The sequence below is a fragment of the Mobula birostris genome, chromosome 10 (assembly GCF_030028105.1).
Source record: "Mobula birostris isolate sMobBir1 chromosome 10, sMobBir1.hap1, whole genome shotgun sequence".
In the NCBI taxonomy this organism is placed as follows: domain Eukaryota; kingdom Metazoa; phylum Chordata; class Chondrichthyes; order Myliobatiformes; family Myliobatidae; genus Mobula; species Mobula birostris.
Window position 1 is genome coordinate 11,789,097 of NC_092379.1, and position 25,492 is coordinate 11,814,588.

Consider the following 25,492-nt stretch of genomic DNA (forward strand, 5'->3'; position numbering starts at 1 on the left):
CGCCCCTGGTCGCAGGTACATCCCCGGCCCCGCCTCTGAATGCAGGTACATCCCAGGCCCCGCCCCTGGTCGCAGGTACATCCCCGGCCCCGCCCCTGGTCGCAGGTACATCCCAGGCCCCGCCTCTGTACGCAGGTACATCCCAGGCCCCGCCCCTTCTTGCTCTATTTTTTTGCTCCGCGTCGGGAGTAACTAAGGCAGCCATCCTATCAGAACGCCGCAGTGGCTGCACGTGCCGATTGCCTCCAATGGGGTGAAGCGGAGGAGGGCGCTTCACGTGACCAGAGACCCCGGCGAGCGTTGAGTGACAGGCGACGCCGAGCCGGAGGAGAAAATATCCGCCCGGGTCTGTTCGCCGGGAAACGAGAAAGTAGCTCGGCGAAGTCCGGGAATGAGCACTTAATGTGCGAGTGACCGAGGGAGAGGGAGAGAGGAAAGCAGGGGGAGGCTTACGACAGGGAGGGAGGAAAATAGGAGAGGGGGAGAGAGAGGGAAGAGAAAAACAGGGGATAGGGAAAGAGGAAAACGGGGAGAGGGCGAGGGGGAAACGGAGAGAGGAAAACGGGAGAGAGGAGTGAGGAAACGGAGACGGGAGAGAGGGAGAGGATACAGGGAGAGGGAAGTAAAGAGAAAAACAGGGGATAGGGAAAGAGGAAAACGGGGAGAGGGAGAGGGGGAACGGAGAGAGGAAAACGGGAGAGAGGGAGGGGGAAGCAAACAGAAAAACAGGGGATAGGGAAAGAGGAAAACGGGAGAGACAGGAGAGAGAGGGACAGGGGAAGCAAGGAGAGGGGAGAGAGGGGACCAGAGGGAAAATATGTGGGAATAAAAGACAAAAAGAAAGAAAACACTACAGAAGGAACGAGCGAGAAATAGAGAGTCCATTAACGAAAGAAAAACATATCACAGAGAGAGAGAAATATCTCCAAGCAAACGGGGCGAAGTAAGATCAAAACAACAAATCAGGTAATCGGAGTTGGTTAAAACGGGGAACGGGCATTTTCAGACCCCTGGAGGGTTGAAAACCAGAACGGTGCCGGGGAGATGGAGAAGTATGAAAAGTTAGGGAAGATTGGGGAGGGTTCCTACGGTGTGGTGTTCAGATGCAGAAACAAAGACACGGGCCAGATCGTAGCAATCAAGAAATTCATGGAATCAGAGGACGATCCCCTTATAAAGAAGATTGCCCTGAGGGAGATCCGTATGTTGAAGGTAAGTTCGCCCAGAGAGTTGTCATGACTATTTTTTTTACCTAAATCGCGTGTTTCCAAAATTTGAGCAAGCCCTTCCTTCTGTTGAGATCCCTCTGTGGTCTTATCCTGAAGTACAAGCATCTGAGGTCTGGGCATTTCTTCAATTTGAGCCCCATCACTGAAATCTTCCCACAACCTATGGACTCACTTTCAAGGACTCTTCAGCTCATATTCTCACTATTTACTGCTTATTTATTTATTATTATTTGTATTATTTTCTTTTGTATTTGCACAGGTTGTTTTTTGCAGATTAGTTGTTTGTTATTCTTGTTGGATGCGGTCTTTCATTGATTCTATTGCATTTCTTGGATTTACTGAACACGTGCACAAGAAAATTATTCTCAGGGTTGCATATGGTGACATGTATGTACTTTGCTAGTAAATTTGCTTTGAACTTTAAGCAAGCCAGATTCCACTTGCTCATGCCCAGAATCTACCCGTTTCTGGACCCTACAATTTCGAAATTCTTCCCGAAACCGTACCACCTTTCTCTCCTCATTTGAGAAGTTCCATTGAATCAAAATCTTTGATCGAGTTTTGGTCATTTGTACCAATGTCGCTTTTGGCTTTGATGATATACTGTTGCAAATATGTAATTGTAATCAAACGTTTTTTTTAAAGGAGTGTTTGATTAGTAGAAGCTCTTTGAGAATACCCATGACATTTGAAATGCATCAGGCCCACCAAAAATTTGCTATATAGTAGACAAATTGTGGACAACTGGAATTCAGAAGAGCAGTTAAATAAAATATCAGATTATTTTACTGACGTTCAGGGGATGAGGAATGGATAGAATGCTGGGGAAATATACTTAAGAAATGTGGGCGGTTTTTCACCAGTGACCCGTAGTTGAATAAATGAACAAATGCAAGTTACTGTACTGTTGTTCCCACATTTGGTAAATCTCCACTAAAAGAATGTGTAACATGCTTTGCTAAAAGAGACAGGTTGTGTAATTGCATTTGCAGGAATGTGTGTCTGTATCAATTACTTTGTTCTGAGACAGCGAGAGAGAGACAGACAGAGAAAGAGATAGACAGAGAGAGATGGGGAGAGAGAGAGATGGGAGAGAGACAGAGAGTTGCATACATTAGATTACTACTTATGCGTGCATTATACAACCTTAAGATTCCTCTCCTTACAGGCAGCCACAAAACAAAGAAACTGTAAAGAGTCCATAAAAAAAGACCATCAAACATCTAAAGTTCAGAGAGAGAGAAAAAAATCAAATCGGGCAAACAATAAAAATTAGCGACTAGCCTTCAGAGAGAGAGAGTCCATAGACACAAAGCCCGGAGCAGCTGGAGCAGACCACAGCCTCAGGCTCGGTTCAGCACAGAACTGAGTATACGTCGCAGAACCCTCAGACACAGAGACATGATGTGTAAAAGATAACATAAAACAACCCATGGTAGTGCAAGAGGTGGTCTGTAGTGTTTCACTGCTGTGATGTCAGTAACCTTGGGAGCAAACCTCACTTAGACACCCAGATCTTTTGTCTGAGCTCTGAAAAGGAACAAACATTTATAGCTTCCTTCAACTAAACAAGAAACTACCTCACTGCCTCCCATTTGCCCAATAGGGGCAAATACTTCTTCCCCATCCAAGTCCTGAGTATCTCATATCCTAAGGGAATCACCCAGGGGGCTGTAAAATCCAAGAGGTATGTAATTGCTGCTAAGTACACTCAGTGACCACTTCAATAGGTACACCTGCTCATTAATGCAAATATCTAATCAGCCAATCACGTGGCAGTATCTCAATGCATAAAAACATGCAGACATGGTCAAGAGGTTCAGTTAGTCATAGTCATACTTTATTGATCCTGGGGGAAATTGGTTTTCGTTACAGTTGCACCATAAATAATTTAATAGTAATATGTAAATTATGCCAGGGAATAAGTCCAGGACCAGCCTATAGGCTCAGGGTGTCTGACCCTCCAAGGGAGGAGTTGTAAAGTTTGATGGCCACAGGCAGGAATGACTTCCTATGACGCTCTGTGTTGCATCTCGGTGGAATGAGTCTCTGGCTGAATGTACTCCTGTGCCCACCCAGTACATTATGTAGTGGATGGGAGACATTGTCCAAGATGGCATGCAACTTGGACAGCATCCTCTTTTCAGACACCACCATCAGAGAGTCCAGTTCCATCCCCACAACATCACTGGCCTTACAAATAAGTTTGTTGATTTTGTTGGTGTCTGCTACCCTCAGCCTGCTGCCCCAGCACACAACAGCAAACATGATCGCACTGGCCACCACAGACTCATAGAACATCCTCAGCATCGTCCAACAGATGCTAAAGGACCTCAGTCTCCTCAGGAAATAGAGACAGCTCTGACCTTCTTGTAGACAGCCTCAGTGTTCTTTGACCAGTCCAGTTTATTGTCAATTCGTATCCCCAGGTATTTGTAATCCTCCACCATGTCTACACTGACCCCCTGGATGGAAACAGGGGTCACCGGTACCTTAGCTCTGCTCAAGTCTACCACCAGTTCCTTAGTCTTTTTCACATTAAGCTGCAGATAATTCTGCTCACACCATGTGACAAAGTTTCCTACCATAGCCCTGTACCCAGCCTCATCTCCCTTGCTGATGCATCCAACTATGGCAGAGTCATCAGAAAACTTCTGAAGATGACAAGACTCTGTGCAGTAGTTGAAGTCCGAGGTGTAAATGCTGAAGAGAAAGGGAGACAAGACAGTCCCCTCTGGAGCCCCAGTGCTGCTGATCACTCTGTCGGACACACAGTGTTGCAAGCACACGTACTGTGGTCTGCCAGTCAGGTAATCAAGAATCCATGACACCAGGAAAGCATCCACCTGCATTGCTGTCAGCTTCTCCCCCAGCAGAGCAGGCCGGATGGTGTTGAACGCACTGGAGAAGTCAAAAAACATGACCCTCACAGTGCTCGCTGTGTTGTTGTTCAGACCAAATACCAGAATGGGGAAAAAATGTGATCTAAGTGAGCTTGACTGTGGAATGATTGTTGGTGCCAGATGGGGTGGTTTGAGTATCTTGGAAACTACTGATCCCCTGGGATTTTCACGCACAACAGTCTCTAGAGTTTACAGAGAATGGTGTGGAAAAAAAACCGAAAAAAAACATCCAGTGAGCGGCAGTTCTGTGGGCGAAAACATCTTGTTAATGAGAGAGAGGTCAGAGGAGACTGGCCAGACTGGTTCAAGCTGACAGGAAGGTGAAAGTAACTCAGATAACCACGTGTTGCAACAGTGGGGTGCAGAAGAGCTTCTCTAAATGCACAACATGTCGAACCTTGAAGCGGACGGGCTACAGCAGCAGAAGACCATGAAAATACAATCGTGGCCACTTTATTAGGTATAGGAGGTAACTAGTGAAGCAGCCGGTGAATGTATCATACTCTCATCATCATTATGTGCCGTGTCCCATGACATCATCATTATGTGCCATGTCATATGGCATCATCGTTATGCGCCGTGTTGTTTGACATGGACAATCATGGTCTCCATGACTATGATTGTTCTTGGCAAATTTTTCTACAGAAGTGGTTTGTCCTTGCCTTCTTCTGGGCGGTGACTTTACAAGGCAGGTGACCCACCCCCCCCCCCCCCAGGCATTATCAATACCCTCCAGAGATTGTCTGCCTGGTCGCATAACCAGGACTTGTGATCTGCACCAGCTGCCCGTACAACCATCCACCACCTGCTCTCATGGCTTCACGTCACCCTGATTGGGGGCTAAGCAGGTGCTACACCTTGCCGAAGGGTGACCCGCAGGCTAGCAGAGTGAAGGAGCACCTCACACCTCCTTTGGTAGCGACGTACCTCCACCCTGCCACCCATTATCATATACTTCTTCTTCTTCTAGGTCCCTTCGCTCCCTGTGGAGCACAGACCATTGATGACCTCCCATCTCCATTATCCAAAGTTGACGGTACGGTTGAAGTTCATGAATCTTTCTGAAATCCATCGTATCCACTGTACAGGAGATTAGCCTATACAGCTTCACCAGAGCCCCGTTGGCCAGACTTGCCCGTTTCCACCCCTCATGACGGGGACATAGGGTTGGACTTTGAGGGGCATTATCATACACTATCCATCCTTAATTAGTTTACGACTCTGGAACTCACTAAGTTTCCAAAGCTCCTCTGATGCTCTCCCGCCTTCACCACCACCCCCGCCATCTCCAATGGCGCTCCCTGTAAAATTGTGCATTCTTCTCATGCCCCACTGCAAGAGCTGTCACGTTGAACAGTAAACGAAAAGAATAATCCCCGGCAAACCATTAATTACGGGCTTTCACAAAAACAAAGGAGTTGTTTTTTTATCCCCCTTCTCGTGTCAGAACAGATTGTACACTGGCCTTTTTTAAAATCCAGCTATTTTAACATTTAAAAGCATGTCCTTGATGTACGTGCCCACCCAGTGCAAGATACATTTGGCACCTGTATCAGAAAAAGACCAAATAATGGGTTAAGCAACCAAATGAATGGTCCAGTTACGTCATTGCTAAGTTGCTGCAGCTACCACGCGTAAACATTGCTGTAGATTGGGCTTGGGTTACCATTGCTAATCTATTTACCTCTCCGTGAAGGACATTGGTTCTTATAGGGATAGAGTGCAAGAGAGTTGGAAGCCAATGGACATAATGTTGAGGTAACTGGTAAAATATAAACCAAATATAGATATTAACGTCTTAATCTGAAAGGTGGAAGTTGATCCACATTAACATTGGGAGTGTCTGAGGAGGGAGGTCTGATGGCTCTGGGCCTGTACTCACTGGAATTCAGAAGACTGAGGTGGGATCTCACTGAAACCTATCGAATGTTGGAAGGCCTCAACAGAGTGGATGTGGAGAGGATGTTTCCTACGGTGGAGGAGTCTAAGACCAGAGGACGCGGCCTCAGAATAGAGGGATGTCATTTAGAACAGAGACGAGGAGGAATTTCTTTGACCAGAGGGTGGTGAATCTGTGGAATTCATTGCCACGGGCGGCTGTGGAGGCCAAGTCATTGGGTGTACTTAAAGCAGAGGTTGATAGGTTCTTGATTAGTCAGGGCAAGAAGGGATACGGGGAGAAGGTGGAAGATTGGGGCTGAGAGGGACCATTCAGCCCATCAAGTCTGCGCTGTCATTCCATCATCTGATTGATGGTCCTTTTCAAGTTGAAGTGCCTTGCCATTTCAAAGCGACTGTTGGATGGATGGACGGGAGGGATTATTAACAATGCGAAGGGCCCTGCGTGTCCAATGCTCTGGATAAATTATCTCAGATGGGAAGAAGAGAGACCCTGATGATTCACTCAGCAGTCCTCAGAATCCTTTGTAGGGTCTTGCGGTCAGATGCCTTGCAATTCCCGTACCACACGGTGATGCAGCTGGTCAGGACACTCTCAATGGTGCTCCTGGTCGGAATGGGGTTTGGGGGAGGGAGCCTCGCTCGTCTCAATCTCCTCATTAGGCAGGGTCGCTGCTGTGCTTTCTTGATCAAGTGGTGTTGGAGGGCCAGGTGAGATTCCCTGTTATGTGCACTCACAGACACTTGGTGCTCCTAACTCTCTCCATGGTGGACCGGTTTCTGTGCAGTGAGGAGTGGTCAGCCTGCCCCTCCTTAAGGTCTACAATCATCTCTTTTAATCTTGTCCACATTGAGACTCAAATTGTTGTGCTCACACCGTTCTACCGTTCTACCCTCTCTCCTCTCTGTGCGCCACCCTCGTCGCCGTATTGATGAAGCCAACCGCTATTGTGTCATCAGCGAACTTGGTGATTCGGTTTAAACTGGATCTAGCAGTTCAGTTGTGCGTTGGCAATGTGAACGGCAGAGGACAGAGCGCGCAGCCCTGAGGAATGTGGTGTTTACTGCGACGGACCGAGAAATGTTGTCGCCAACGAGGACTGATTGGTCTTTCTGTCAAAAATTCCAAGATCCAGTTACAGAGAAAGATATTGAGACCGAACGATGGCAGATGACCCACCAGCTTCTGAGGGATGATCGTATGGAGGGGCACGGTGGCGTAGTGGTCAGCACAACGCTTTACAGTCCCAGTGACCCAGGTTCAATTCCCGAAGCTGTCTGTAAGGAGTTTGTACGTTCTCCCTGTGACTGTGTGGGTTTCCTCCGGGTGCTCTGGTTTCCTCCCACAGTCCAAAGATGTACCGGTTGGTAAGCTAATTGGTCATTGTAAATTGTCTCGCAATTCGGGTAGGGTTATATCAGGCGTGGCTCAAAGGGCCAGAAGGGCCTACTCTGTGCTGTATCAAAATATCTAAGTATTAAGTGTTAAACACACATTCTCCTGCCTTCTGCCCGTAACCTTCGGTGCCCTTACTAATCAAGAACCTATCAACCTCCACTCCACAACCATCTGAATTCCACAGACTCACCACTCTCTGGCTAACGAAATTCCTCCTCATCTCTGTCCTATGGGGATATCCTTGAATTCTGAGGCTGTGCCCTCTGCTCCTAGACTCCCCCACTGCACGTCATTAAACATCCTCTCCACATCATTAGAGGTCTTTATTACGGAGTCAGCACAGACACAGCAGCCTGAATAGTCTTCTGTGCTCCCTGATTCTGTTATTCTACCTCGGGCATAACTCCCCTTTCCATAATTACAATGGTGATCAGTGTGGGCTTCTTCACAAGACTGTAAAACATAGGAGCAGAATTAGGCCATTCAGCCCATTGAGTCTGCTCTGCTATTTCATCATGGCTGATCCTTTTCCCTCTTAACCCCAATCTCCTGCCTACCTACTATAGTTCTTTCATGTCCTGACTAATCAAGAACCTATCAACCTCCACCTTAAATGCACCCAGTGCTCTGGTCTCCACGGCCACCTGTGGCAACGAATTCCACAGATTCACCACCCTCTGGCTAAAGAAATTCACCCTCATCCCTGATCTAAATGGACACCACTCTAATCTGAGGCTGTCCTCTGGTCTTAAACTTCCCCACCATCCTCTCCACCTCCACTTTGTTGTGGCTTTTCAACGTTCAATAGGTTTCAATGTAGCCCCCCCACCCCCGCCCCCCGGTTCTTCTGAACTCCAGCGAGTACAGGCCGGAATGTGTGGTTATGGTGAGGTCTTGGGGGTGGGATTCTCTCTTATGGTGGACGGAAAGATTATGAGAGAGAAGTGACTTTGATTCCCTTATCCTGAGCCGCTCAATTGACCTGCAAATTCGCACTTCAGCTTGGCCAAACTCTCACCTGTTAACCGGGCAAAGTGCTTTGAGGCATGGTAGCAAGCATCCATCGCCTAAATCATGATCCCCAGAGCTCCCCCAATGTATAACTAGCACTTTGTCAATAAAAACAAACTTTTTTAAAATCTCGATTTAGTGAGTTTTGTTGATTTGAGGCAAACTGATGTATTCTGTGATGTTGTAAAGTTTGCAGTTCTAGATGGGAACCCAGTGGCAAAACAATACTTATTCATGTCAAGGTCATTATGGTATGAAAGCTGACAATCCTAGGACTTTCCAAAGTTCAAAGTGAATTAATTACCTATTGTCATTGTTATGTGCCAAGTTGTATGACAACATCATTATGTGTCAAGTTGTATGACATCATCATTATGTGCCACTTTGTATGTGTCTTTCCATCACCATAATTGTTCTTGGCAAACATTTCTACAGAAGTGGTTTGCCATTGCCTTCTTCTGGGCAGTGTCTTTACAAGTCGGGTGACCCCAGCCATTATAATCATCTTCAGAGATTACTGCCTATAGTCAGTGGTTGCTTCACCAAGGCTTGTGATCTGCACCGGCTGCTCATACGACCATCCACCACCTGCTCCTGTGGCTTCACATGACCCTGATTGGGAGATTAAGCAGGTGCTACACCTTGCCCCAGGGTGAGCTGCAGACTAGAGGAAGGAAGGAGCTCCTTACACCTCCTTTGGTAGAGATGTATCGCCACCCCACCACTCACGAAGTACCTATATGTCAACATTTTCTCGCGGGCGTTCACAGTAGAACATACTAAGACTGACAAGTAACCGATGTGCGAAAGAAGACAAGCTGCATATACAAAAAAACAGATAATAATAAATAATTGAGTAAATAAATTGTAAGACCAGAAAACATTGGAGTAAAATTAGGCCATTTGGCCCATCAAGTCCACTCCACCATTTCATCATGGTTGATCCATTTTCCCTCCCAGCCCCAGTCTCCTGCCTTCTCCCCAGTATCCCTTCATGCCCTGACCAATCAATAATCTATCAGTCTCTGCCTGAAATATACGTAAAGACTAATGTTCTCACATTCTTGTGAGAACATGAGCTGTTGTGCTCTTTGAAAGTGAGTCCGTAGGTTGTGGAATCAGTTCAGAGTTGAGGTGAGTGAAGTTACCCACGCTGGCTCAGGAGCCTGAAGGTTGAAGATTATAATTGTTCCTGAACCTGGTGGTGTGGAAAGTCCTATACCTCCTTGCCAATGGATTTTCCCGTCTGGATCTCATTTCCTTCATTTCTATCGATGCATAGGGTCAACCAAAACTAAACTAGGAATAAAACTTTCTCGTGTGTGACTGCAATATTATCCGTTAAAAGATCCAACCTGACTTAAAATCAGCCAAGTGTAGAATAGTAATTTAATCTCTGGTGGTTCCTGTTCAACTCCTTCTGCCTGTCCCTGACAATCATTGGCTTTTGAGCTCAATCAAAGGAGATTGTTCTGATTGTAAATAGACATATTCTTCAGTTTAACCCTCTGTGTGAGTGAAAAAGGATCTCGTGCTTTCCCTAGACTCTTTTCGGGCTTCCAGCCGAGTACGGGTATTGATTTTAACTGACGTTTCGATGACAAACTTTGCCACCTTCATCAGGGATGATACCTGGGCACATCTAGTCCAGTGGTAGATATACTCAATTTCCTTTGTCCTTCCCTCCTGATTGGTTAGTCCTCAACCAACCAGGTTTCCACTTGTCCCACCTTAAGGAAGCTCAAATCCCAGTTTATGCGGGTCAAGGATGACCTGGGACTCAGGACGGCTGGTGTTTACAGGATTCCCTGTGAGTGCCGAGCAGCATATATTGGCACAGTGGAAACCCGTATCAGGGAGCATAGGAGATGTATCCATTTGGGTCACCCTGAAAAATTGACAGGAGCAGAACATTGCATTCGCGATGGCCACAAGATTGACTTCAATGGCACAAAACTACTGTGCTGCTACAGTGGCTTTTGGGACTGCCTGGTGAGGGAAGCTAGAGAAAAAGAATTTTAACAAAGACAATGGTCTCACACGAAGTAAGAACTGGAATTTGATTGCAAATCAGGTGGGGTACCGGAAACCTGATTGGATGAGGAATAACCAATCAGAAGGGACAGACGACGGGGGGAGGGGGGGGTACATATACCACCAGACTAGGCATGCCTGGGCGTCAGCCCTGAAGATGATGGCAGAGTTTGTCATCAAAACGTTGGTTAAGATTGATAACTGTACCCGGCTGGAAGTCCGAGATGATTTTATTCTCCCAGGTGAGCTTTGCAAAGGTGAAGCGCAGTGTACTCTGACCCTTTCTACCGCCACTGCAACATGAAGCATCGCGTTCCTTCTTTGGTCTGCCGGCCGGTGGCATGGTGGCATCCGACCTGGACTCTGAGGCGAGCCGTCCTGGGTTCGAATCTAGCCGACTCCTTGCACGCTTCCCACCTGTGCTGGGTTGAGCGTCGAGCTAGCAACGCGGCCTCGGGTTGCCACCCGATGCGCCGCGAGGTGCGGAGAGGAACAACATCAAGCTTCAGTGCTGTGTATTATGCTCTGCTTGTTTGGCAGAAGATGAGTCGTACACATTCAAATCTGAAGAATGGCTGCTGGTTAAGTTAATATTTGCTATATACCCGAACTCCAGAATATGCCCCAACAACAGCTATGTACTTGTTTATTTTAATTTATTTAGAGGTACGTCTTGGGCTCTTCCGGCCTCTCGAGCTGCACTACAGCCACCCCGATTTAAAGGTTTAAAGGTTAGTTTTATTATCAAAGTATGTTTGCAGAATACAACTCTCAGATTTGTCTTCTCCAGACAGCAATAAATTCTAGAAAAACTATAGAAGTGGTTGAAAGAAAAGACATCAATCCCTCCCCATACGAAAAGGAAAATAACAGAAGCTCACATACCCCAAACCCCCCCCACCCCCTCCCTCACACAAAAAAACTAATATATCCCCCTCCCAGACAAACAGCAACAAGGACATCAAACCGCCCCCCCGCCGCCTGCCAAACGGCAACAAGAAAGAATGGGCGCAAACACGAAAAATAAAGTAGAAATGAAAGAGGCGAATATGAACTACAGTCCAATCCATAAATAACACCAGGGAGCGTGAACCCAGCAGCCCCTCCGAGGAGAGCAGTTGCCTCGATGTTTCAATCTCCATCTACCGTTGTCTATTCATGGGACTATTTACGAGGGGTGATTGATAAGTTCGTGGCCTAAGGTAGAAGGAGTCAATTTTAGAAAACCTAGCACATTTATTTTTTCAACTTAGTCCCCTCCTACATGTACACACTTAATCCAGTGGTCGTGGAGCATACAGATCCCTTCTTTGTAGAAGTGGTCCACAGCAGGAGTGATTGATAAGTTTGTGGCCTAGGGTAGAAGGAGATGAGTTATTAACTTCAAACTTTCTGCATAATCACTCAAAGAGTTGAACTGCACATGTGTGTAACAAGAGCATCTTGGACCTCCAGGTAGTCCACAGCAGGGGTGATTGATAAGTAGAAGGAGATGAGTTCTACAGCTCTCGTTACACGCACATGCAGTTCAGCTGTTTGAGTGATTATGCAGAAAGTTTGAAGTTAATAACTTATCTCTGTCTACCCTAGGCCACGAACTTATCAATCACCCCTGCTGTGGACCACTTTCTGGAGGTTCAAGATGCCCACTTCTACAAAGAAGGGATCTGTACACTCCACGACCGCTGGACTAAGTGTGTAAATGTAGGAAAAATAAATGTGCTAGGTTTTCTAAAATTGACTCCTTATACCTTAGGCCACGAACTTATCAATCACCCCTCATACAAGGACAAATTAATTTACTAACCGGAACTGTGGGAGGAAACCAGAACTCCCAGAGGAAACCAGGGAGGACGTACAGAGGATGCCGGAATTTAACTCTGAACTCCAAACTATAATAGCCTCACGCTGCCCTAATTGCTACGCTACCATGACTCCCCACCTGCCTCAAGGTACTTGTCTGAGGTTAACTTCCAAAGATAGGCCGGTTTTTTAACAGGAGGAAACAAGGCCCTATACTTGTACGGTGCTCTTTTCTGTCAAACATAAAATTAAAGTTTGCGGCTTTAAAGGCCTCGCGCTGTTTCTTTATTAGCATGGGCCAACAAAATTCCAGAGTAACGCGTACAGAATGCTGGTCAGGCTATTTCTGCAGAAAGGAATAAATGCTGTTTCGGGCCGAGACTCTTCATCAGGACTGGAGAGGAAGCAGGAAGAAGACAGAATAAGATGATGGGGGAGCGGGGTCAGGGTGCAGAAGGAGTATAAGCTATAAGGTGATTGGTGAAGCAGGTGAGGGGGAAGGTACGTGAGTGGGTGAAGTGAGAGGAGAAGCTAGAAGGTGATTGGTGAAGCAGGTGAGGGGGAAGGTACGTGAGTGGGTGAAGTGAGAGGAGAAGCTGGAAGGTGATTGGTGAGGCAGGTGAGGGGGAAGGTACGTGAGTGGGTGAAGTGAGAGGAGAAGCTAGAAGGTGATTGGTGAAGCAGGTGAGGGGGAAGGTACGTGAGTGGGTGAAGTGAGAGGAGAAGCTGGAAGGTGATTGGTGAGGCAGGTGAGGGGGAAGGTACATGAGTGGGTGAAGTGAGAGGAGAAGCTGGAAGGTGATTGGTGGAAAGGGAACAGGGCCAAAGAAGAAGGAATCTGATAGGAGAGGAGAGCAGACCATGGGAGAGACTTCAACTGTAGTTCAAGTAAATAGCTTGGATACCTTTAAGGAGAGGCTGGACAAGCTAATGAGGGAGAGAGGAACAGAGAGCCAGCTCGATAGATTCAGCTGAGTAAAGACAAAACGTGGTAGTGGAGTGTAAATGCTGGCATGAATTGGTTGGGCCGAACAGCCTGTTTCAGAATTAGTATCAGGTTTAATACCTCTGGTATATCTAATGAAGCAGGTGCATTGAAATACATTTTTTAAAAAAAAGCTGTGGTTGGTTGGCATCTGTCTGTCTCGAAGGACAATTGGCGATGATCATCATCACAAGCCTGGGCAGAGGATATGGAGATCCTGAGATGCCCAGTCGTCAAGATCCCCCTCTTGGCCTCACCAGTGTAGTCCAAAGGAAAGCTGATGAAGCAATACGTTTGGCACCAGCTTGGCTGCAGGAGCTTCTGGAAAGATGTTCAATGACGTCCAGCCACCTTAGGGGCTCCACTCCGGATTTGCTGTCTGGGTCCACTCCCGTAGCCTTCGTCTCTCCCGAGGTTGCCCACAAGGCAGTGGGGCTATTGACCCATAGCTGGGGATCTGGTTCACGAGCACCAGGGCATGTCCACATGCCTGTGGGCCTGCGTGTTACGTGTGCAGGGGCCACACCTCCTCCCCGTCCTCTGTAGTTCAGACTGAGTCCAAAAGGAGTTCAGTTTCCTTGTGTCGCCAGCAAGGAGGCACTACATGAGGCTTGCTGCTGCAGAGGCTGGGTACTGGCAGGGAGAGACCTACACATTCAGCTCTCCTTTTCGCCAGTGGTGGAAGCTGAAAGTGAGAGTGACAAGCCCTACCCACCACACCACCACACTAGACGCATCACAGCAACCATTTTGATACTCAAAAGCTAAATGTATATGAAAATTTACTCAGCAGGTCAGGCAGCATCTATGGAGGCGAATAAACAGTCGATGTTTTAGGCCGAGACCCTTCTTCAGGATCGGAAAGGAAGGGGGCAGAATAAGGTGGTGGGGGGAGGGGAAGAAGCACATGATGGACGGTGATAGGAGAAGGCAGGAGGGTGGGAGAAGTGTGAAGCTGGGAGATGATAGGCGGAAAAATTAAAGGGCTGAAGCAGGAGGAATCTGATAGGAGGGGACGGTGGCCCTCCTTCCTTTCCAGTCCTGGTGAAGGATCTCAGCCACTGCGAAACTTCGACTGCACTGTTTTCCATAGACGCTGCCTGACCTGCTGAGTTCCTCCAGCATCTTGTGTGTGTTGGAAACTAACCAGTATGCTTGACATCGGTGAGATCCTTGCAGGTAGTTCTGAGGCACCATTCCAAAGATATTAATTGTAAGATTTAGCAACCAGTTACTGCCTGAAAGGTTGAAGCATCTTGCGGAGATAGTGGGGCTACTCCCACATGAGGAGCTCTTGGTGATCACCAACACTAATGCAGCATCGTCAAGGGTCGAAGTAGGGATCAGTGAATTTGTACTGGGGTTAGGTTCTGGGAACGACACTACACAGCGTCAAGGTACAATCTGTACAGATACTGGTTGCATTCCCAGTCCCATTCTTTGTCTGTTGAGATATTTGCTGTCTACCGGACCGTGCAAAAGCCTCAGAATCGCCCCGCTATCTCTCAGTGAAGTGGACGGAGTAACTGAAACACCACCTCAGGCAGCACAGTATTCCCTCTACCCCCGTCCTGGAGTTGCGGACTCAGAGCTCAAAAGTCCAGTTCGGACATCTGACCTTTCAATTTAGACTGTGCATGCTAGAATAGAATATGAAAGCAAGGATGTAATGCTGAGACTTTATAAAGCACTAGTGAGGCCTCACTTGGAGTATTGTGAGCAGTTGTGGGCCCCTTTTCTAAGAAAGGATGTGCTGACATTGGAGAGGGTTCAAAGGAGGTTCACGAAATGATTCCGGGATTGAAAAGCTTATCAAATGAGGACCGATTCACTAGAATTCAGAAGAATGAGGGGCAACCTCATTGAAACCTATCGAATTGTGAAAGGCCTCGATAGAGTGGATGTGGAGAGGATGTTCCCTGTGGTGGGAGAGTCAAAGACCAGAGGACACAGCCTCAGAATAGAAGAATGTCCTTTTAGAACAGAGATGAAGAGGAACTTCTTTAGCCAGAGAGTGGTGGATGTATGGAATTCATTGCCACAAGTGGCTGTGGAGGCCAAGTCATTGGGTGTATTTAAGGCAGAGGCTGATAGATTCTTGATTGGTTAGGGCATGGAGGGATACGGGGAGAAGACAGGAGGGAAATGGATGAAATGGCGCGCAGACTCGAGACATCTGCTCCTATACCGTATGATCTAGAATAGTCTCCTTCCCATCATGTCGCAATAAATTCTGGTAGTAATGAAACAAGTGTTGTGTTCAGAAAGAAGAAACAACTTCCCTTTGTGGGACGTCTAGCGTGACTGAGGAATGACCCAAAGCACACTTTATTCTGAAATACTGGCTAAGAATAACAGTGGTTTTAAAAAAAAGTTCAGGATAACCTTTAACCCACACCAGGTAATTTGCAGAGTTCCACCCACACCGTGCTGAATACAATATTCATTGCATTGTGCCTGTGAAATGTTTAACTACTGCTGAGCAATGGAGCAGAACTAATGGGACTCTAGATACAACAGAAACTAACTTACCCTGCCCCTTGTAGGTCATTGTTCACCATTATCCCGGATTCCATTCTGACTTTTCACTCTGATGTGAATAAGCTTTCATTCCGAAGTTTTTTTCCCCAGTTTACTCCGGTTTCATTATAGGTATTTTAAATAAATTGGCTGGCAGGGGTGGAGATACGTCTCTATCAAAGGAGGTGTGAGCCACTCTTGCCCTCTGCTAGCCTTCAGGTCACCCTTGGGCAAGGTGTAGCACCTGTTTAGCCCCCTGATCAGGGTCACATGAAGCCATGGGAGAAGGTGGTGGATGTTCGTATGAGCAGCCAGTGCACATCGCAAGTCCTGGTTATGCGACCACTGACACCAGGCAGACGATCTCTGAAGAGTATTGATAATGGCTGGAATCACCCGTCTTGTAAAGACACTGCCCAGAAGAAGGCAAAGGCAAACCACTTCTGTAGAAAAATTTGCTGAGGACACTCATGTTCATGGAAAGACCATGATCGTCCACGTCATATAACACAGCACATAATGATGATGTCATAGGACATGGCACATAATGATGTCATATGACATGGCACATAATGATGTCATATGACATGGCACATAATGATGTCATATGACATGGCACATAATGATGTCATATGACATGGCACATAATGATGTCATATGACATGGCACATAATGATGCTGTCATATGACATGGTGCATAATGATCAAATAAAAGGTACAGTACTCTGCAAAAGTCTTAGGCACACATATATATAGAGTTAGGGTGCCTAACAGTTTTGTACACAATACTGTATTTGTCAAAGTGGAGAGGAGAGCGAGTTTGTAAATCTGGTGGGAGCAAAGGATGTTGGGAATAATGACGGTGAAGCATTGTGGGAGGGATGTGGGACAGGTGGCAGAGAAGGGGTGCCAGGGTGGAGGTGGCATGGGCACAGACACACCCAGCCCCGAGACACCAGGCAGGGTCATTTGATTCCAAACAGTTGGTTTATTGATCATCACAGAATGTCTCTCTGGTTCTTCCCACTCGCCCCCCCCTTCCCCTTTTCCCAACCATGATTCCCCACTCTCAGTCCACAGTAGAGACCCGTATCAGAATCAGGTTTATCATCACTCACACCTGTCATGAATTTTTTTTTTTTTGTGTGGCGGCCGTACAGTGCAATACATAAAATTACTACAGTACTGGGCAAAAGTCTTAAACATCCTAGCTATATACATGTGTGCCTGATACTGTACATTAAGGGTCATTTAAAAGACTCTTACAAGGATGAAAGAAAAATGGAGAACCATGTGGGAGGGAAGGGTTAGATTGATCTTAGAGATTAAAGGGTTGGCGCAACATATTGGGCCGAAGGGCCTGTACTGGTCTATGTTCTGTCTACGTGACTTTGTCTGGAAGAGCACATTCTCTGGTTAGATCCCTCACCCAGCATCAACAAATGGGAAGTTCATATCTTTTACGTTATTTCTGTTTGTGGGCAGATTTGCTGCTGCAGAATATATTGGTTTTAAAGGATAAATGATAACCGACAATTTCCCTTGCTCCACTTTGAAATTAATCTCTTGTGACACCTGAGAGGGTTGATGTCGCTTTGCTTTTAAGCCTCCTGTGGAAGGCAAGATTGCAGCCAGCGCAGCATTTCTTCAGTGCTGGGGTGGGTTGTACCCCAAGTACTACTGACAGTACAAAGGTGTAATGCTGAGAATTTAGGAGGCATTGGTCACACCTCCCTTGTATAATGTGAGCTGTTTTGGGTCTCTCATCTAGGAAAGGATGTGCTGGCATTGGAAAGGGCCCAGAGGAGGTTCATCAGAATGATTCTGGGGGGATAAAAGGGATTAATGTATGAAGGGTGTTTAAGGCTCTGGGCCTGGAGATTAGAAGAATGAGGAGAGATCTTAGTGAAACCCATCGAACAAGACTGGAAGAAGCTGCAGATGATCGTGAACACGGCGCAGCACATCACACAAACCAATCTTCCGTCCTTGGACTCACTTTACACCGCATGCTGTCAGAGCAGTGCTGCCAGGATAATCAAGGACACAACCCACCCAGCCAACACACTTTTTGTCCCTCTTCCCTCCGGGAGAAGGCTCAGGAGCTTGAAGACTCGCACAGCCAGATTTGGGAACAGCTTCTTTCCAACTGTGATAAGACTGCTGAACGGATCCTGACCCGGATCTGGGCCGTACCCTCCAAATATCCGGACCTGCCTCTAGGTTTTTTCGCACTACCTTACTTCCCATTTTCTATTTTCTATTTATGATTTATAATTTAAATTTTTAATATTTACTATTGATTTGTACTCCAGGGAGCGGGAAGCGCAGAATCAAATATCGCTGTGATGATTGTACGTTCTAGTATCAATTGTTTGGTGACAATAAAGTATGTAGAAAGGCCTGGATTGGAGAGGCTGTTTCCAATAGTGGGGAAGGCTAGGACCAGAGAGCACAGCCTCAATGCAAAGATGTCCACTTAGAACAGAAATGAGGAGTTTCTTTAGCCAGAGGGTGGGGAATCTGTGGAATTCATTGCCACAGCTGGCTGTGAAGGCCAAGTCATTGGGTGTACTTAAAGTGGAATTGCAGAGGCTGATTAGTCCGGGTGTTAAAGGTTATGGGAGAAGGCAAGAATATGGGAGTGAGAGGAAAAAGAATAAATTGGGAAGAGATCCTGATCCTGAAGACTACAGTGGGAGGTTTGTTGAAACCAAATGTATACAAATGGAAAGGAACAGCATAAATGAAAACAGAAAATACTGGGAATACTCAGCAGCTCGGACAACATTTCAGGTCCACTTCCTTTATCCGACTCGGACAAGGAAAACCAAAGTTGGTTAGGTAGCAGAGAATGTAGAGCGAGAGGATGGGTTAGGAGAAAGAAAATACCTCTGACAGGGTGAGACTGGGTGACCTAATGTAGCAGTTCAGGGGCAGTTAAAATCTTAATAACCTTCTTGGTCTGTGTCTTGCTAATGCTAAGAATGTGGGTTGAGCCCAGCAGGTGATGCTGGGGGTTGAGGAGAGAATGGAAAGAAGCAGTAGAAAAGAATAACTGAACCAAAATGGCGGCAGGCAGAAACGCCTGATACAAACAGTTTTAAAGAAAGTGACTTATCCAAAATTGCAGAGTCTGGTATTAAGTTCCTGAAGGCTGCAATGTGCCCAAAGGGAAGGTGAGGTGCCATTCTTCAAGTTTGCATTGGGCCTCAGTATAATGCTGTAGGCTAAAATAAACCAACCCTGATTCAGTCCAGATGAACGGCCTCGGCCCAGCCTGCACGCTCCCTTCCACAGATACTGCCTGACCTGCTGAGTTCTTCCAGCAGCACGTGTTTTGCTCCAGATTGATCAATCAGAATTTACTCGCGCCTGGACAGACATATTAGATCACCCAGTCTCGTCCTGTTAGAGAGATTCCCTTTGTCATCACCCCCCACACATACCTTCTCTGCCACCTAAACCAACTCGCTTCTCTCTTTCCCGGTTCCAAAGAAGGTTGTCTGACCTGAAAAGTGAACTTGGTTTCTCTCTCCGCGGACACTGCCTGGCCTGCTGAGTATTTCCAACACTCCCTTTACTTTCTGAATTTCACATTTTCAGTATATGCAGCTTTTAAAAAAAAAAAAACAATTTTCAAGGGTGAGGCAGAACGAGACTGAGCAGTACCTGACGGGGTGAATAATCTGGGGACCCCCCCCCCACACCTCTGCCTCCCTTCTTCCCTGGCGCTTGAGTGAAGCTCCGTTTGGAGTCACTTCAGATATTATTTATTAATTGTGATACAGTGCGGAATAGGCCATACAAGTTATAATTAATGAATCTGATTCTGATTAATGTAAACTTGGTGCTTATAAATTCTTTCTCAACAGAAGGGAGGAGGTGAGGAGGTTCTCAATGAACTGACAGTAATTTACTGACTTCCTATTACATCAAAAAGATCCTATTTGTTTATTTACTTACACGTAATGTGGAGGAGCCCCTTCCGGCCCCTTCGAGACGAGCCGCCCAGCAATCTCCCACTTTAACCCGAGCCTAATCACAGGACAATTTACAATGACCAATTAACCTACCAACCGGTACGTCTTTGGACTGTGGGAGGAAACCGGGGCACCTGGAGGAAACCCACGTGGTCACAGGGAGAACGTATAAACATCCTTACAAGCAGCAGTGGGAATTGAACCCGGGACATCTGGACTGCAAAGCGTTGTGCTGACCACTACACCACCGAGCCACCAGGTGAAGGGCCAGCACCAAGGTGAGACCAGATGGACTCCTTTTGTGGGGCATGATCTGCCTCGTAGAACAAGGACTATGTTAGCAATCCCTATTAAAAGGTGTGCTGCCTAATGTTTGGCCAGAGCTGACCACATCTAGCACCAGACATGCACCACACTGCAACGAGCTTTTGTCCGTACAAACCAGCTACCATTCCTTATCCACGTCTCCAGGGTCTGCAACGCACAGTATAGCAGTCCAATTAACCATCTCTACTTCAATGGCTCAGTGGTTACGTTTAATATCAGAGAATGCACACAATATACAACCTGCAATTCTTGTTCTTCACAGACGTCCATGAAAACAGAAGAGTGTAGGCTCAATATGCACTTGCGACATTTTTTTTCCTGTGTCAGTGCGTTGCTCGATGCCGTTGTCAGCCCTGCATATCTCAGTGCTTGCATGTATAATTGTAGCCATAGGGACAGACAGATATGATCTATCTCTGCATTGTGTAGTTGCTGTTTGCCGGTTACCAGAGCATTGCTAAAGCACACAAGTTTGACCTTGGCCAGGCTTGTTCCACTTGGGCTTTTAATATGTCACAGTTGAAGGTCTGTGTATGTATAAGGGGGAATAGTTGTCCCTGAACCTGGTGGTGTGGGATCTAAGGCTCCTTCCCGATGGCAGTAGTGAGAACAGAGCATGTCCTGAACGCTGGTGGGGTGGGTAGTGTTTGACAGATGTTGCCTTGTTGTGGATATGGCCAATAGTGAATTGACTTTATTTCTTACATCATTCACATACATGAGGAGTAAGAATCTTTGTTACATTTACATAATCTTTTATGTTAAAGTTAAATTGGATAGGTATATGGACAGTAAAGGAATGGAGGATTATGGGCTGAGTGCAGGTAGATGGGACTAGGTGAGAGTAAGCGTTCGGCACGGACTAGAAGGGCCGAGATGGCCTGTTTTGTGCTGTAATTGTTATATGGTTGTATGTTATATATGGTTGTCTCCATATGAATGTGAAATATGCAAATTATAGTAATTTGTAATAAATAGTAAGTACAGTAAGATATACAACAGGACAGTCAATATAGCTTAAAATACAATTGTATCAGTGTGAATTAATCAGTCTGATGGCCTGGTGGAAGAAGCTGTCCCGGAGCCTGTTGGTCCTGGCTTTAATGCTGTGGCACCGTTTCCGAATGGTGGCAGATGGAACAGTTTGTGGTTGGGGTGACTCTGGTCCCCAATGATCCTTCGGGCCCTTTTTTACACACCTGTCGCTGTAAATGCCCTGAATAGTGGGAAGTTCACAACTGCAGTCAGATGCGCTGGGCCGTCCGCTTCACTCCCAATCTACCTCCGATCATCATCCGGCGAGCAGCAGCGTGCGCGTTCCCATCTCGTTGTGCATCACGGTACGTGTGACTGAGTTGTATCTCCGTTCACAGGTAACGCGTGGGCAAGGTGAGAGTCAGCACCTTTGGGAGAGAGGGAGTGTGTGTGGGGGGGGGGGACTGGGGCGAGCAGGAGAATGGTAGGATGTCGCACTCTGTGAAATTAATGTCATGGTTGAACTGCCCAACAGCTGCAGTCCGAGAGGCGGCGGTAATCTGTCACAGCTCCCTGCGCTGTGACAAAACCGTCGGCGCAGCTGGAAGACGTCTCGCCCAGCGAGGCATTGACACCGAGGGGGGAACGGCATGAGCCGCCGACGGTATCCTTTACCGACAGATGGTCCGAGGCAAGAGGCCGACGGCAGCTCGCACCTCGTGGGCAGGGTGGGGGTAAGGTGAGAGGCTGGAGAGCCGGCTTTCGTGAAGGAGGGGTGGAGTGTGTGTGTGTGTGAGAGAGAGAGAGAGAGCTCGGGTCGGGTTGCAGGATTAGGTAATTGTCTGCGCTGACAGGTAAACTCAATACAGTAGCCTGCTGCGCCGATCAAAGTTTCTGAACTCAGGAACAGGGTGCCGGTGAAAGGGGGGTGTCGCAGCCATCCATCCTCTGAGATCCCCACTACCCAGGCCACGCTCCCTTCTCCCTCCAACGAGGGCATTCAACCAGAGCGCAGAAGACACCAAACCGTGCAAATCCAAATATAAATAAACAGCGATAAATAACGGGAACGTGAGGGGAAGAGTCCTTGAATGTGAGTCCAGCTTACTTGCAGCATCACAGGCGCATAGCGTCAGGCACAACGTTCACGAGAAAGACGGAAATTTGCAAGAAAATACGTCATTAAACAAAAAAAGTAGTGCAAAGTGGTCATAGTTTTGCTGGACTGAGGTAGTGATTAGGGTCGTGCAGCTGGGTTCAAAAAGTGAATGGTTGAAGGGAAATAGCTGTTCTTGAACCTGCTGGTGTGAGGCTTCAGACCTCTGTATCTCCTGCCTGATGGTATCTGCAGGAAAGTGGTATGGCCTGCATGGTGGGGGTCACTGATGATGGATGTTGTGAGAAGATAGCATGGCCTAGATGGTGGAGATCTTTGATGATGTAAGTTCCGAGAAGATAGCTTGTCCTAGATGGTGAAGATCTTTGACAGATGTTGTGAGAAGATAGCATGGCCTAGATGGTGGAGGTCTTTGGATGTTGTAAGAAGATAGCTTGTCCTAGATGGTGAAGATCTTTGATGGATGTTGTGAGAAGATAGCATGGCCTAGATGGTGGAGGTCTTTGGATGTTGTAAGAAGATAGCATGGCCTGGATGGTGAAGATCTTTGATGGATGTTATGAGAAGATAGCATGGCCTAGATGGTGGAGATCTTTGATGACAGATGTTGCCTTCCTAAGGCAGTGCCTCCTGTAGATATTACCATTGGAGGGAAGGGGTGTCCCTGTGATGTATTGGGCTGAGCCCACCACTGTCTGCAGCTTCTCACACTCATGCATATTCAAATTTCCCTACCAGACCATTATGCAACCAGGCAGCATACCTACAATATTCCAATCTTTCAAAAAAAAATAATCTGCAGAGCCTCCATTCTAAATAAAGAGCAAACTTCTGCATTCCTCTGGGGCAGATGAATTTGAGAGATTCACCACCTTTCTCTATGAAGATAACTTGCTTCCACTCAAGTTCTGTTGATTCTGAGGCCAACATGAGGACCATACTAACGGAGAAGGTATCCATTGGGATAGAGGAGGTGGGTGGGTTGTTTATGTGCTGGCAGGCTCTTATTGTTTATACGGGGCTTCCTGTCTGTGGATTTGAGGATCTCAATTCTGCACCCACCCCTCCCCCCCCCACCTCCACTAGGAGAGAACATAAGCCAAAGATTCCAAGAAGACAATGGAGATATTGCACTTCAGTAAAGCTCTAAGCACACCCATGGATCTCTTTCCCTTAGTTAATTCCTTTCCCAGGACAGAGCCCTGGATAGATGGTCTGCATCAGGAATTACAATTGGTTTCAAGCATGTGAATGGTGTTTCCTGCCCAATCTAACTGGCTGGAGACCCAGTGGCATGGATGTTGGTCTGGGACAGGCACTGAGATCAGGCTGCTTACCAGTTTGGAGAAATAGCAGAAGGAATGGTGTTGACATTTACCTTCAGGCACCTGCTGCATAAAATTGGGGATGTTGGTTGCAAATATATTTGGCCACCACTACACCTGCGCCTACACATCCTCCCTCACCACCATTCAGGGCCCCAAACAGTCCTTCCAGTCCTTTGCTCTCCATTACAAAAGGCACCATCAATTCGCCTTCCCATTCCCATTCTGACATGTCGGTCTATGACCTCCTCTACTGCCACATTGAGACTAAACTCGGGTTGCAGGAGCAACACGCAGCGTTCTGTTTGGGTAGCCTCCAACTCGAGGGCCTGAACATCAATTTCTCCAACTTCCCTCTCCCTCCTCCTCTCTTTTTCCATTCCCTATTCTGGTTACCCTCGCACTCCTTCTCATCTGCCCATCCCTTTTCTTCCCCTCTTCCTTCCCTTTCTCCCATGGCCCACTGTCCTCTCCTATCAGATTCCTTCTTCGTTGGCCCTTCACCTCTTCCAGCTCTCTGCTCTGAGCTTCTTCATCTCCCCTCCTCCACCCGCCCACCTTCCACCTCACCTGGTATCATCTAGTACGTGCCAATTTGTACCCCCCCCCCCCCACAACCTCCTCCTTCTGGCTTCTGTTCGCCTTCCTTTCCAGTCCTGATGAAGGGTCTCGGCCTGAAGTGTCAACTGTTTATTCCTCTCCATAGCTCTTGCCTGACTTGCTGAGTTCCTCCAGCATTTTGCACTTCCTATATTACATAGCTGATGTGATATCCTCCTGGCAACGATTCATGACCAATACAACTTTGTCAGTGTTGGGCAAAGGCCAAGAGCAAATGTGATTAGATGTGCAGGTGAGGGTGGGAGGGGGGTAGCAAATTATCTTCGTACAAGACAATGATGTTTGTTGGATAACTATAGCTTCTGTAGAAATCAGAATCAGGTTTACTATCACCAGCACGTGTTATGAAGTTTGTTAACTTAACAGCAGTACAAAGCAATACATGATAAATAAATGTAGAGAAAAAAATATATTAAATAGTTAAGTTAAAATAAGCAGCGCAAGGAAATACAGAAATAAAAAGTAGTGAGGTAGTGTTCATGGATTCAATATCTGTTTAGGATTGGTTGGCAGAGGGGAAGAAGCTGTTCCTGAATCACTGAGTGTGTGCCTTCAGGCTTCTGTGCCTCCTTCCCGATGGTAACAATGAGAAGAGGGCACGTCCTGGGTGATGGGGGTCCTTAGTGATGGACGTCGCCTTCCTAAGGCACCGCTCCTTGAAGATGTCTTGGATGTTACAGAGGCTGGTGCCCATGATGGAGCTGACTAATTTTCCAAGTTTCTGCAGCTTATTTTGACCTTCTGCAGTAGACCCCACCCCCCAAACCAGACAGTGATGCAGCCGTCAGAATGCTCTCCACTGTACATCTCTAGAAGTTTCAAAATGTTTTAGGTGATAAACCAAATCTCCTCAAGCTCCTAATGAAAAATAGCAGCAGTCTCGCCTCCTTTATAACTGCATCGATATGTTGGGACCAGGTTAGTTCCTCCGAGATATTGACAGCCAGGAACTTGAAACTGCTCACTCTCTCCACTTCTGATCCCTCTATGAGGATTGGTTTGTGTTCCCTCGTCTTACCCTTCCTGAAGCCCACAATCAGCTCTTTAGTCTTACTGACATTGAGTGCCAGGTTGTTGCTGCGACACCACTCAACTAGCTGGTAAAGCTTGCTCCTGTACGCCCTCTCATCTCCATTCTGAAATTCTGCCAACAATGGTTGTACCATCAATGAATTTATAGAGCCACATAGTCATGAGTGTAGAGAGAGAAGAGCTGTGGGCTAAGCACACATCTCTGTGGTGCGCCAGTGTTAATGGTCAACATTATTTCCAAGTGACAAGAAATACTCCCATCAATGCGGCGCATTCAACATAGCCATTCATCGCAACGTGCCTCATAGGAATGTCATTAAACAAAATGT

General features: G+C 46.9%; 1 protein-coding gene across 4 annotated transcripts in view; it reads left to right on the forward strand.

Annotated features, from left to right (window-relative positions):
• Positions 1 to 756: 756 nt before the first annotated feature.
• LOC140203824 (cyclin-dependent kinase-like 1) overlaps positions 757 to 25,492 on the forward strand; it is an 87,853-nt gene continuing 63,117 nt past the window's right edge. For all 4 annotated transcript variants that reach the window (XM_072269919.1, XM_072269921.1, XM_072269920.1 and 1 more), the window contains exon 1: positions 757 to 1,212. In XM_072269919.1, the coding sequence (XP_072126020.1) occupies positions 1,045 to 1,212 (168 nt within the window). In that variant the 5' untranslated portion in view covers positions 757 to 1,044. The remainder of the gene's footprint in view (positions 1,213 to 25,492) is intronic.